The sequence below is a fragment of the Macadamia integrifolia genome, chromosome 5, assembly GCF_013358625.1.
Source record: "Macadamia integrifolia cultivar HAES 741 chromosome 5, SCU_Mint_v3, whole genome shotgun sequence".
NCBI lineage: Eukaryota > Viridiplantae > Streptophyta > Magnoliopsida > Proteales > Proteaceae > Macadamia > Macadamia integrifolia.
In genome coordinates this window covers 42,422,363-42,435,825 of record NC_056561.1, presented here as the reverse complement: position 1 = coordinate 42,435,825, position 13,463 = coordinate 42,422,363, and the positions used below count along the sequence as shown (strand labels likewise).

At 38.1% G+C, this 13,463-nt stretch overlaps 2 protein-coding genes and 1 long non-coding RNA gene across 3 annotated transcripts; 1 reads left to right on the top strand and 2 right to left on the bottom strand.

Moving 5' to 3' along the window:
* Positions 1-1,102: 1,102 nt before the first annotated feature.
* LOC122079939 (F-box protein At1g67340) lies at positions 1,103-2,876 on the top strand. The gene is made up of 3 exons (XM_042646737.1): positions 1,103-1,423; positions 1,681-1,843; positions 1,959-2,876. Exons 1-3 carry the CDS (start codon positions 1,143-1,145, stop codon positions 2,694-2,696), a joined length of 1,182 nt encoding a protein of 393 aa, XP_042502671.1. The 5' UTR covers positions 1,103-1,142; the 3' UTR covers positions 2,697-2,876.
* Positions 2,877-3,914: 1,038 nt separating this feature from the next.
* On the bottom strand, positions 3,915-10,206 carry LOC122078712. Its single transcript, XR_006140164.1, has 3 exons — positions 9,929-10,206; positions 9,758-9,826; positions 3,915-5,802 (listed from the first exon to the last, which is right to left on the bottom strand). It is a non-coding gene; the product is annotated as an uncharacterized LOC122078712 (long non-coding RNA).
* Positions 10,207-11,437: 1,231 nt separating this feature from the next.
* Positions 11,438-12,863, bottom strand: LOC122078984 (REF/SRPP-like protein At1g67360). The gene is made up of 3 exons (XM_042645194.1): positions 12,704-12,863; positions 12,350-12,574; positions 11,438-12,009 (listed from the first exon to the last, which is right to left on the bottom strand). The coding sequence occupies exons 1-3, from the start codon at positions 12,716-12,718 to the stop codon at positions 11,587-11,589; spliced, it is 663 nt and encodes a 220-aa protein (XP_042501128.1). The 5' UTR covers positions 12,719-12,863; the 3' UTR covers positions 11,438-11,586.
* Between the last annotated feature and the right edge of the window lie 600 nt (positions 12,864-13,463).

Genomic DNA, 13,463 nt, shown 5'->3' with positions numbered 1-13,463 from the left:
TTATAGACAGATAATTACATGAGAGTGAGGAAGAGGAGGAGGGAAGGATACGTGAGGAGAGAGGGTTGAGAAAGGAAAGACATAAAATTTGAAGATAAATAATAGAAATAGAAATTAGAAAAATATAGATAAAGAAATAAACAAGGTTACCAACAATTTGGGTGAAATAAAAAAATGAAAAAAAGATAAGAAAAAAGAGAGAATATAAATAATAATGAAGAGTAAAATAGTCAACAAAAAGATTAGCCACAAAACATAATTACCAAACAAATAATAGAGAAGCCCGGTTTAACTGTCAATGGTTCTAAATTTTTGGCCGAACCACAAGCCATTGATTTAGTACATGATATTACTACTTGATACCAATCAGCCATATTGGGCTGTATCATTACCAATTTCAGATAATAAAAAATAAAACCACATCAATACCATATTTTTCGATCCGTATCAGTCAGATCAATATCCATCATGGCAATTAAATACTATCTACTTGCACGACCATTGCACCAACATGCAGACAAATGAGAAGTTTCAAATTAAACATCTTTAGTGCAATGGGGCAAAGCAGCATAATCTTTTCACGGTGTCTAGATGTGGATACACATAAATGGATAACTTTATTAAAAAAAAAAAAAAACTGAATTTTGTTGCAGCAAAATTAAATGATTTGAAACAACCCAAATAGAAAATAAGAGAAATAATAAATAGTTGAGAATAACTGCTATAAGTTAAAGAGGAGGGAAGGGAATAAGAAATCTTCTCACACTCCTGTGCAGGACAATGAGAGAGAGAAGAGAGAGAGAGAGAGAGAGAGAGGATTTGGCTTATAGAGAGATCAATGGCGGTTTGACAGAGTGGTTCTTCCTCGTAAATACCAAAAATCTACGGCAAAACACAGAATCCTATACGGCTATTATACAGAAAGGATTTGAATGGTATAAGGGGCTAAAAGCGTAAATACGAAGACAGTCTCAGGGTTATTTCATTTAGTTGTGGCCCGTGACTCCCTCAGTGGGTCTGGAGGAGAGAGACCTTTCCTTTCCTTTCCTTCTTTCTTTTTTCTCTTTTTCTTGTTGGTATATATATATATATGGTTTAGTTCCCCATTTGGGTTGCTTTGTTTTTGATTCTCTGAAACGATAATGAGAGCAACCATCAGGAAAGGATTCACTTCTCTTAGAGATAGAAGAACCCAACCTTGCAAGGAAGGGAGAGTGAAGAGGAAACGATGTTTCTCCCAAGAAGAGGAGGATAAGGTCTTGATTCTTCAGAAGAAGAAGATCAAGACGACGACGCCGCTTGATGATTCTCCTAAGAACTCTGATTTTTTCGATGGCTTGCCTGATGATCTTATCGCTTGCATCCTCTGCAAACTTAGTTCCACCGCTACTTGCCCTTCTGATTTCATCAACGTTCTCATAACGTACGGTTCTTCTTCTTCCTCATCTCTAGTCATCTGGGTTCTTTCTCCTTTGGGGTTCTTTTCCCTTTTTTGATATGATTTCATTTGGGGTTTGTTCATTCTCTTTGGACAAGAAATGAGTGGGCAGTGAATTGCAGAGCGTTGGTAGAGAGATTCAATTTTTTTTTTGCAGATCTCTCCATCGAAGAAGCAATCACAAACTTATATAATGTTGACAGAATAAGTATTGAGATTGATTTTTTGTTTACTTGTAACAGATGCAAGAGACTTAACGGTTTGGCTCTTCATCCTCTGGTGTTATCGAAAGCCTCACCCAAAGCTTTTGCAATAAAGACGAAGAACTGGTCCGATTCCGCTCATCGCTTCTTGAAGCAATGCGCTGATGCAGGGAACGTTGAAGCTTGTTATACTCTTGGCATGGTTAGTTTGTAATCTCAATTTATTAGAAAATATAACTGCTACCATGATTCCATCTGCGTTTTTGAAAAATTAATTTGGAATTGGTTGGGCTAATCAGTTAATTTTCTGTGCGCAGATCCGATTTTACTGTTTGCAGAGCAGAGGGAGCGGAGCTGCACTAATGGCGAAAGCAGCAATAAACTCTCACGCATCGGCGCTCTACTCGCTCGCAGTGATTCAGTTCAACGGAAGTGGTGGTTCAAAGACCGACAAGGACTTAAGGGCAGGGGTAGCTCTATGCGCCAGAGCCGCCTTCCTCGGCCATATCGATGCCCTAAGGGAGCTCGGCCACTGCCTTCAAGACGGTTACGGCGTCCGCCAAAACATATCCGAAGGACGCCGATTCCTAGTCCAGGCCAACGCCCGTGAACTCGCTTCTGTCCTCTGTTCCTCCACTTCGCGGCCGTTGCTAACGTGGCATCCTCACCACCATCGCCCCGTGATGGACGGTGGTAGTTCCACGGGGTGTCCGTTGTTGAGCGACTTCGGATGCAACGTGCCGGCACCGGAGGCGCACCCAGCGAATCGGTTTCTGGTGGAGTGGTTTGGACTGCGAGGGGGTGTGTCTGGGAATGGGCTGAGGCTTTGCTCCCACACCGGATGCGGCCGGCCCGAGACGAGACGACACGAGTTTCGTCGTTGTTCCGTATGTGGAGCCGTTAACTACTGCTCTCGTGCGTGCCAGGCGCTCGATTGGAAGTTGCGCCACAAGTTGGAGTGCGGCCCCATGGAGCGGTGGCTCGCGGTGGACGGCGACGTTGACGGTGTCGCCGCTGGAGGAGGAGACGACGACCACCCCCTTGTCCAGAGTTAAGGAGACAAATTAGTTTTTTTTTTTTTTTTTTTTAAATATTTATTAGGGTAGTTCGGAGGATTTGTCTTTGTTTTGTATATGAGAAGAGAGGAATGTACTATTTTTTTTCCTGAACCATATAGACTATAGATCAATTTCAATTCTTAAAAAAAAAAAAAAAAAACTCTTAAATTTTTTTCATTTTTCTTTCTTCGATCTTCCTCATTAACTTGTTCATCTTGAATCTTCTACCATTAATATCTCGTGTATGAGAAGCGAGAAGTGGCAGTTGGGTCATTAGGTGGTGGGGGAGAGGAGTGGAGACTTTGATACATTATTAAGAGTAAGATTTGTACTTTTGAACTGTGAAGGGATGGGTATGGTATGGAAGTTCACCAAACACTTAACAGCTCAGCTGCCATTGGTAATGGTGTAATGAAGCTATGGAACTAATTTTGGCTTGGCTTTGGGGTTAAGTCTATCATACTATTCATAGTTAAAACAGAGAAGGTAGAGTGGGTAGCAGTGAGATTCTTGAAGGGGTTGGAAATTGGAATGGAAGCTTTAATAGCACAAATATGTCTTCTGGGTTTTAAATTTCCAGAAACCAATGTCTTCCTTTATTTTGAAAATTGGGAGAAAGGTTACATTTCATCATCATAAACGTTAAAGAAAATGCTCAAGTGGGTGGGCAACAGAAGGAATCCGAGGTTGTGTGGTTGTGTAATCTGTCCTCTGCTCTTTTGCTCTCAGAGCTTTCTGTCAGTCAAAAGAGATTATGGAGAGGGGGGGCTTGACTAGTGAAAAGGGGGGAAAGCAAAATAAAAGCAGGTAAAATGCAAGTGGGGAGGAGAGTGCAACATTTTATGCTGTGTCATGCACCAGAAAAAGAAAAGGTAGAAGAGGAATCCAGTGAGAAACACAATTTCTTCCCCTGAACAACACATAAAGAATAATGAGAGAGAGAGAGAGAGAGAGAGACAGAGAGAGAGAGAGAGATACGGGGTTTAGCCTTTAGGTCACTGATTTGGATCGGTTGGTGTTGGACCAATATCGAGCATAAATTTGAAAAATATATAACTTTTTCGCCGACTACTCCTGATCCACTGTAATATCAATATGGTCGATATGATACAGAAAAAACAATACCTAACATCATGAGAGAGAGAGAGAGGGAGGGGGGGGGTAAGCCACAGAAATCCCTATTAGTAAAGCATTTGGTTAGCTTATTCAAGAAAAGAGGAAAAGGAGGAGATGCCACTGGAACATTGGATGAGACAAAGTATCATATACATAAAAATGCAATACAAGAGGAATAACTTCTATAAAGTGAAAACACACAAAGAGAATGAAATAATACTTCTTTCAATGCTTTTATGATCATGAATTAGCATCAAATTTAGCGATTGGGACCCCCCAGTTACCAAACATCATGAATCTCAAGACATCACCTGGTACTCATCATACTCCTCAGTGCAGCAATTAGGACTGTCTGCAACTGTATATCCATTGCCACCTGCATTGGATCCATGAGTTCTATTGGATTCATCCACAATTTTGAATATTACAGATAAAGCCTGTCTTGTAATAGTTCCCAGGGATGAAACATCCACTGCCTATTTCTGGTGCAGCTTCAGTTTGAAGGCCCTGTAAACCGCTCCACCAAAATCCAAATTAGATGCAAAATCAGCTTAAATTCGTGATCATTGTTTACAGTCGATCGACAATTCCCTGCAGTTCTATCGTATCACCATAAGTAAATAATTAAAGAAAGAATGATAGATATAAAGTGAAAAATGAACATATGCTAAGATGCTAGAGAACACATTTAAAGCATATTTAGACAGCCTTACCTTCTGCACTAATATCAGTAAGTGGACAAAAAATATTTTCAAATTTGTAACACTATATGGCTATTTAAGCTGGGCTAGGATCACCTATAACTAGGTCAGGTTTTGGCCCATTTCAGTCACCAACTATTTTAACCCAGTCCAAGACATAGGGAGGTGTGGAAGCAGGAGTTCTGCCAAGAGTGGGTGTTTAAGCAAAAGTCTATTAAATTACTAAGTTCCAGCATCTGTTCTCTCACTAAAACATCATTTTAAGATCTCTTCCATAGTGCCAAATAAGTGAAGCTCCTATGCCCAGAGAACAGATGCTTGTGGCAAAAAAAGATGTGCAGAGTCCACTTTGGTCACAATAACAAAGACTTCCTATATTCCCTCCACTAATAATGACGATTGGAGAACATGCCAAATCGTGGTAACTGGTTCTAAATTCAGGAAGTATTAAAAGCCATTGAGCGGGTATTGGACAAAGGTGATATTCCCTTGGATCAGTAGTCTTTCTCATTGAAGTATTTTTTTTTTTTTTTTAAGTAATAAATGTGACAGAATTCCAGAGAAATTTCATGAATACTTATTAGATGTTGCAGCCTAAAGATGTCGAATCAAACAACTCATTTTTGAAGAAAATAAAGGAAACTGATGAAAATTCCATCATGCACAACGCAATTGTTGCATCCTTCGGATCTGCAGTAAACAAACAGTTTTGATGGTAAATATAGACATCAACTCATCAAAAGATTTCAGTGAACTCTCAAAACTCCAGTCATGCACAATGCAATTTATTACATCATTTGGATCTGGAGTAAACAAACACTTTTGGTGGTAAATATGTACATCAACTTACCTAAAATTATAATGAACTCTCAAATTCAAGTCATGCACAATGCAATTTATTACATCCTTTGGATCTGTTTTAAACAAACACTTCTGACGATAAATAGAGACATCACATTATCTAAAGATTTCAATTCTCTCTCAAAAGCAGGTGCCTTGAGGAAAATTCAAGGCCCTGTTAAAAGATCCTTTTTAATCCATGTGGGGAGGGATTTTTTGGCCAAACAGAAAGTTGGATCAGCAGCACCCTCTTTGGAATGGCCGTGTGTCAAATTTTGGGTCCTACTTACCATATATTCCACCAGGTTAGGACTTCTATCCTCATATTTTCAACAGTCGAACTGTAGTGTCAAGTTGAAATGTCAACCAATTTACAAGCCTCCACATCTCCACAAAATGAAAGGCATTGATGTGGACATGTCCACAAAATTTGAATGATAATGGAGCTGTAACATAACACATATTTGAGCAATTAATAGATGCCTCTAAACGGGCACTGTAGCAAAACAGTTACCTTTACTATAACTATCATTCATATAAAACATCTCACCGAATAATTCTAGAATTAATGATTCCATAATCCTAATAGATTTAGTTATATTCTACTTTCTGCAATTATAATTTATCAATGAAACTAATTACATTATTCATGATAAAAGTTAGTTTTATTAATAATTAAACTAATTCTATAATCATGAGCTATAATATAACAATGAAACTTCCGGTACTGTATTGATACAGCCAAACAGGCAAAGGTAACTTTTTCTCTAATTCTCTATAATCAAACAAAGAAGGAAATTAATGGCGATCTGTATGGTACCAAATCTCACATTTTTAGGTTGTTGTTATGAACTGTAAACCTTATGCTGTTTGGGCATGCAAATTAACATTATAAAACATACAACCACCTAAAGATTCATTTGGTGTCATGCTCTAAAGACCAGATAGTGAAAGCCAATATTAATGGGCTTATTATATATTCCTCCCTTTTTATATGAATATAGTAAAAGGTTAGGAAGAGAAGCATATAGTCCAATAAGCAAATAACACATACAATTGCAAATAATATATGGTTTACCTGGGTTAAAGGTCACAATTCCCGACATGACACCCCAACTCACCATGAACAAGACATATAATTAGCAGTTTCAGTTTTTCCATAACCATGTACAAGTTTGGGTCCTATAATCCCTCCCAACCCATTTTTACTGAGTAGCACTCTGCAGATGCTCATTGGAAAGACAGAGAGGATGCTAAGGAGCAGAAATATTTGTTCACAAACTCATTCAACGCAACAAGGATGATGGAACTGAAATTTATCTATCTCATGCACATTTTTGTATTCTCTGACTTGCACCATAAGCTCTGCTTATGAAACCGAACCTACCCCTCATGGCTCAAGAGTCTTCAATTGATCGCTTTCAACTATTGGTAACTCACTGTTCATTCATAAGGTGTCAGTACTTTACTTCTCAATAAAATTACTTGCCTCTTTGATGATTTCTTGAGGATTATATGTACAGGGAAACAGCCTCTTCTGCAAAGCAGGGGGTAATGCTGAGTACATTTGCCCCCTCCCAGTCCCTGCAGTAGCAGGAGCCTTGTGCACTGGGTTGCTCTTTATATGAACTTGGATGTATTGTCCACATTTTCAGGAATATTACATTTCATTCACAACAAATGCACAATTTTGTAACTTGTACAACTACAGTAAATATTTTTCGGGACTGTTCAAGTTACTTATCTGTTTTGTGTTGACAGAGTTCTCAAAGTGGATGCTCAGGAAACTGAGGAAGGAGTTTTATCCTTTTATAACAGTTGCTTAAATTAGATGGTGTTAAAAGACAGTCATTAGAGGTACTGTTTTTCCTAAAACCAGCGAGGGGCAGAGGGTGAGTTAGACCTTTTTCAGAGGAAGAGGAGTGGGCTGCAGTAAAGCATCTTAAAGCTAATATCACTGGGGGCCCATGCTCCTTGTACTGATATTACAACAAAGAAGGTGAAGACAAAAGGTCCTTACTTTGCTGGACAGACAAACAGACAGACCCATGCCTATTTCTTGATTGGCCAGATTCTCTAGAGGAATATTTTGACTGGTACAACTTGATAGAGGAGAAGAAGCTTAGATTTCCTTATTTGCGATTGACTAGTCATGCTTGTTAGGGTTACGATGTATCTTAAACAAATTTCGGTAATGTGTGCCTAATAGGTTTCACTATATATTTGAAGCGATGGTTCATTCTCTGTAATCTGAGAGAGGCATGAGGACGAGCAACCCTGATCTTATACTCCATTGATAGTGAAGCAGATCTCATTTCACCATGGACATAAGCAATATTGCCAAACCACGTAAATCATTGTATATGGCTGTGTGATTGTTTTATTCTTCTCCATTCTTTTTCTTCATTGTTTTAGGTTTTCATTTCTATGATGCTAAATAATGGTAGAGAATCTAAGAAGAGAGGCTGAAACTTCGAAGACGTGAGCCTAGGACTGGGGAAGAGATGAATCATGAATTGAAGAATAAGTACCAAATAAAGCACATCCAAATAAAGCTCTCTTTCAACAATATTACCACCAAAAGGCATTTAAAGCTAAAGAGACGATGAAGCAACCATATATAAAGTTTAGTTCCCAAGTCAAAGAGTGAAGTCTATGGTAATAAAGAAGAGATAGCGCTTGAAGCTTCAAAAATGGAAGATTAACATATAGAAGATTCTACTGAAAAAGACCTATATTGAATAAATCAAAGCAGACAAAACTTAAACAATGGAAGACGAGGCAGTGGTTGAGAACACCCTGAGGAAGTTACTTTCCCATTTAGAGTTAAGAGAGGTTTTTGTTCTCTTCGTCTAATTCATTTTGAAGAAAAGAGAAAGTCTCCTCAATAGTTTCCCTGACCCTAACCTTCTTTATTATGTTAAGAGGTTATAGTTCTCTTAATTTTACAAGTTTTCATTTTGATAGTGCTTTAAGATAGTGAACTGTGAATAGAAGTAGAAGATACAGTGGAGAACAATATTTTTCAGAGACTAGGCAATGCCTAGATCAATTGGCACTGTGCTGCATAAACTTTTACTTTCTAGAATGATCTTCATTTGGCACAAAGTTGACTATTTGGAGAGATTCTATTTTATTTGCATTTTTAGAGTGGTTTTCACAGAGCAGAACACTTTTTCTTCCCAGCCGATGGGTGGGACCATTTTAAGTTCAGTGTTCCTCCACCAAAGGATCACTTCTGTGAATCAATTACATGGTTCCTAGCTCTAAAATTCAAGAAGTTAAACAAAATAGGACCTTAGTCTTTTAGTTGTTTTAAAAGGTCCTTCATCAAATATACACTTCTCACTTATACCTTTTGTTTATTTAATTGGTTAAAAGGTCCCATGACTCTGTGTGTGTGGGTGTACGCACATTTGCTTGTGTTAGGATTATATTTCATCACCCCACACATTACGGGAGACCTCAAGTTCAACCTATGAAAAGGGCAGTCTTTCCCATTCCAAAACGTAAAGCAGAATTCCAGTTCATTTATATTTAAAGTCCCTATAAAAGTAACATGTGGTAAGAATGTGAGAAAGAATGATCTCTCTGATTTTGTGAATCTGAAGCAATGGATGATGAACACCAGGCTGTTTGTTGATATTAATGCAATCCACATTGCTCCCACCAACACTGAAGATCTAGAACTTTCATGAATTCCTATTTCCTAATTTCAAGCCCATCCTATAGTGTAAAAAGTTTTGCAGACAACCTTTTCAAATGCGTACTCCTACATAAGAAACAAACATTACCTCTTTATTGCACTAATTGCCATGTAGTAAGTAAATAATTAAGAACATGATACAAGAAAAGAATAACATGATAGCAGTTTCTAAGAGAAGCAACATCATTGTCTTACACATATGACAGAACAGTAAATTAACTACTATATTTTTTTTACAGCCACTCTACAAATTACTTGGAAGCCATAACGTTGAAGGTAGAAATTAGGTAGATCCACTTATTGGCTAGTGGCAACATGAAGTTCTGGTTGTTAGGCATTACAGTTTAGAAGGTATAGGAGTGGGAAAGGGGAAAACCTTTTATGGAAAATGGACATGTGAAGTACTCCTCACTGAGGGACCAAGCAACAAGGGAGGAGGTAACAACCAGCATGAAGTTTTGGTTGTTAGGGATTATAGTATAGAATATGTTCACTTTCATAGAAATGGGAAAAGGGAAAAACTTTTTAAGGAAAATGAACATGTGAAGTACTCCACACTGAGGGACAAAACAAAAAGGGAAGGGGGTAAAAAAAGTTTTTCTCTAACCATTTGATTGATCATCATCAAGTATCTACATAGCGGGATCACTTTTCAGAATCAAATTTAAATCAAAATTGGAAACAAAAAGTGAAACCTGAGTGGTGCTCTAGTTCGGTTGTTTGTTAAGAAGCTTGAATTGTCTTTGGAGCTCGAATCGTCTTCCCTGGATATACCCAATACTGCATTCGATCAGTTGGTGGGTTTGTAACCGAAAACAGAAGAAAATGAAAATAGAACAACTCCCAAATGAAGAAATAAATAGGACCTGAGACCGCGAATCCGCCCCCATGACTTTCGATCTTTCTCCCTTTCTTTAGTATGCATCAGTCTGCTCTGTGTTCTTCGCTCTTCGCAGCATTTGTTTCCGAGCAAATGCGAAATAAATAGGAACAGAAGCAGAGTTGTGAGCCATTAATCTCCTTTGTAGGCCATATTCCTCGTAGGATTTAGGAATTACTGTGGCATTACCATTTGTTTTTCCTATCTCACCCATAGGGAGAATTGAATGGAGAGAGAATCTCTTCATCCACCATAATGTGCCCTTGTGAAGATTGAACTCTTGGACAAGTGAGTTCCATCTTTACATTCATCTCTCATTATATGAAGACTGAAAGCATCTTTTTTTCATTCCAATCCTAAGGTCAAATGGTGTGGTTTAAGTGTTCTCTCTTTGTCATGGATGGAGGGAAACTCAGTTCTATCCATTATTATGGGACTCAACTAGCAAATGGTTCATTATTGGTGACATTTGTTATTGAACAAAGTTTTTCTTGACCCGTGGCTGAACGACGAATGGTCTAGATGTGACTCTCCTCTTTCCCTACCTCTCTGTCTCCCCGCAATGGGCTTAAGAAAACTCGGTCCGCATAACACAGTTGGCATGCTCTTTTTCTTGTGTAAATTTCTAGAAGAGTCAAGGGAAAAAAATGAAACCCCTTGCTGCAACCCCTTACTAGCAGTCAAAGAAATGGAATGATTCACTTCCTCGTAGGGTTCACAAATACCCTCCTAGGTTGTATTTCCTAAAATATATTTTTAGATTCTATTTCTTTGACTGCCACAAGGGTTGCAATTACTTGACTGCAACCCGTGACTGCAACCCGGGCAGCAACTAAATTTTGTCCGATCAAAGGTGCTAGTGTTCTGGGTTTGAGAACTGAGAGGTTGTCTTGCACAACCATTTTATTTGTTCTCACCTTTTTTTCCTGATTTTTCAGGTTCTAATGGTGACTGTTGATGGTTTTCTGGGGTTACTTCCATTTCTCTCTCTCTCTCTCAATTTTACCAGGATTCATCTAAATCAGGTTGGGTTTTCCATGATTTACCAAGATTAAACTAAATCATGTTGCTATATTACAAACAGTTGACAGGTGGCTTTCCCTCTTTAACTAATGCAAGACAAAAGGATAACAAATTGAAAATTTTGGACAACCAAACTACGAAGATATCAACCGTTCTGATCACCAATTTCAACTAGCATGAAACATAAAAGTTGTATTTTTCTGGAATTTAATAATTTATCCTAATATGAGATCTATCATGCTACTGTGAAAGGTACTCGATGAAAAGACAACTTAAAGAAATTTCCATTATACTTATTATCATAATAAAAATCAAAAAGGGCCGATTAAGATAGACCCACATCGATCGATAGTCCAGAGAACTTGTGGCTTATAAGCAAGGGCCAACCCCTTCCATGTAGACGCATTTTAGAACCATACAAACCACAACCCAAAGAGCAGAAGTGTGTGTTACCAAGCAAAACAGAGAAAGATGGTGAAAGTATTTTAATCTTATCAAAGATCAAATTCAGATTACATCTTCATCCATCCACACACTCACACAAAAACGCAACTAACCAAAATAAACCCTAAACCAAATAGTGACTTTATGAGTAGTTCTTTATCTCAGTGAGAAACTAGTTTAGTTGGTCTCCACACCTTCCTTCACTGGCTCACCCTTCCTGTTGAATGCCTTGGCTATTTTATCCAGAGGCACAAGTGGAAGATAAGCAAATGCTGCGTAACCCTTCTGCCTCATGTCCACGACAACATGGTTGTACTTGTCCGAGCAATGAGCAGCTGTAGGAACAACCATCTCTGCTCCTTTCTGGAATGGTGGAACCTGGTTTAGGACATACCAAACCCTAACCGATTGATCCAAAACAAAGTCCTTGTATAATCCCAGACCATAGTTTATAGCTGCTGGTACACCACCAGTTCGAACCTCAGATACAAAAGATTGAGCGACCTTTGATGCCTTCTGGATCATGCATGATGCATGGCTAACAACCTGCTTCGCCAAATGGGGTGCATCTTTGTCAAACTTATTTGCTGCTTCATCTACCTGCAATTGAGAGAAGCAATTTTCTCAGTATTTGCATCAAAGTTGCAAGATATAAAATAGATGTCAAAACTCGGAAGCGGAGGTCGAATTGGCCGGCATTGGTTAAAAAAAAAAAACCCTAAAATCGGCCGCTTAGAATTGAAAACCCATCGATCCGGTTCCAATGACCCTAGATAAAGCTAAGATAGAGATTCTGCGACTTAACCAGAACCCTAATCAACAAAGAAGCATCTGCAATCCAAAAGAACAAAGAACAAGAATACCGGGGAGGGGGGAAACTGAAATGATTTTTGAACAACAGAGGAAGACGATGATTACAAAGAGAGGACAGATCCAATACCTTCTTGTCAAGAAATACGAGAAGATTGTAAGGAACATCTCTGAATTTCTCGCAGACGGGGGCTACAACAGTTGTAACAGTACCCTCGACGGTTCGAACTCCAGATCTCAAAGGTCCTGAATTCTGCTTAGCATATTCGTAAAGGTTCGATATGCATACCAAGGTGTTAATAGCAGCAATCTTGATAAACCCTAGATGTTTCAATTGTTGTTTCTCCGATTCGTTCTACACAGAAACACAAAAGGAAGCAGTAATCAGGAATTGAATTGAATCAAAATATTGTCATATTATAAAAAATTTGAATCGGAGAAATGAAATTCGAAACAAGAACATAGAAAGATTGAGATCACCAACCGTTTCGGAAGCCATACTTAGTTTTCTTTTAACGCAGATAGTATAGAGCACAGAAGAGAAGGTTAGCTTATAAAGGAAGTCGGAAAGGCAAATATAGCAGGAAGCTTGGAACAGAATGAGCTAGAAACTTTCAACCAGTGGATTTTCGTTAAATGATATTTTTATAGAAAAAAGGAAGCCTAGAAAGTAGCTTAACCCTACTCTCAGACATTAGTAGGGGCCGAATTGACTTTCCCACCCCTACTGAAAAAGCAGAAATTTGTTAAAGACAATGTGGCTCCTGCGCTGTCTAAAATATTTAACCACCGATTTTTCAATAATTTTTTTTTTGAAAATATATATTTAAAGGAAAAAACGAAATCTAAAATGTAATGTGAACCTTACAACCTACATTAAGATATATTAACTCTCTCACCATGGATTTAGTTCTAGAATTCTGTAAAAGACAATATGGCTCCTGCGCTGACTAGAAGCATTCAATCACCGATTTTTTTATGAAATTTTATATATATATATATATATATATTTTAAATTACAATTTTTAAAGAGAAAAAGAAACTTAAAATGTACTGTGAACCCTACAACCTACACTAAGATATATTAGGGGACTAATTAACTGTCCTACCATGGATTTAGTTTTCGGTATTGGTAGAGATTGATACCAATCCGATCCAGATCAGCATTAGAGAGGATCGGTACGTTTCGATCACTTTACCCCTTGCTTTTCAAAAAATATATTTTTTTATTGTTTTACCCCTGA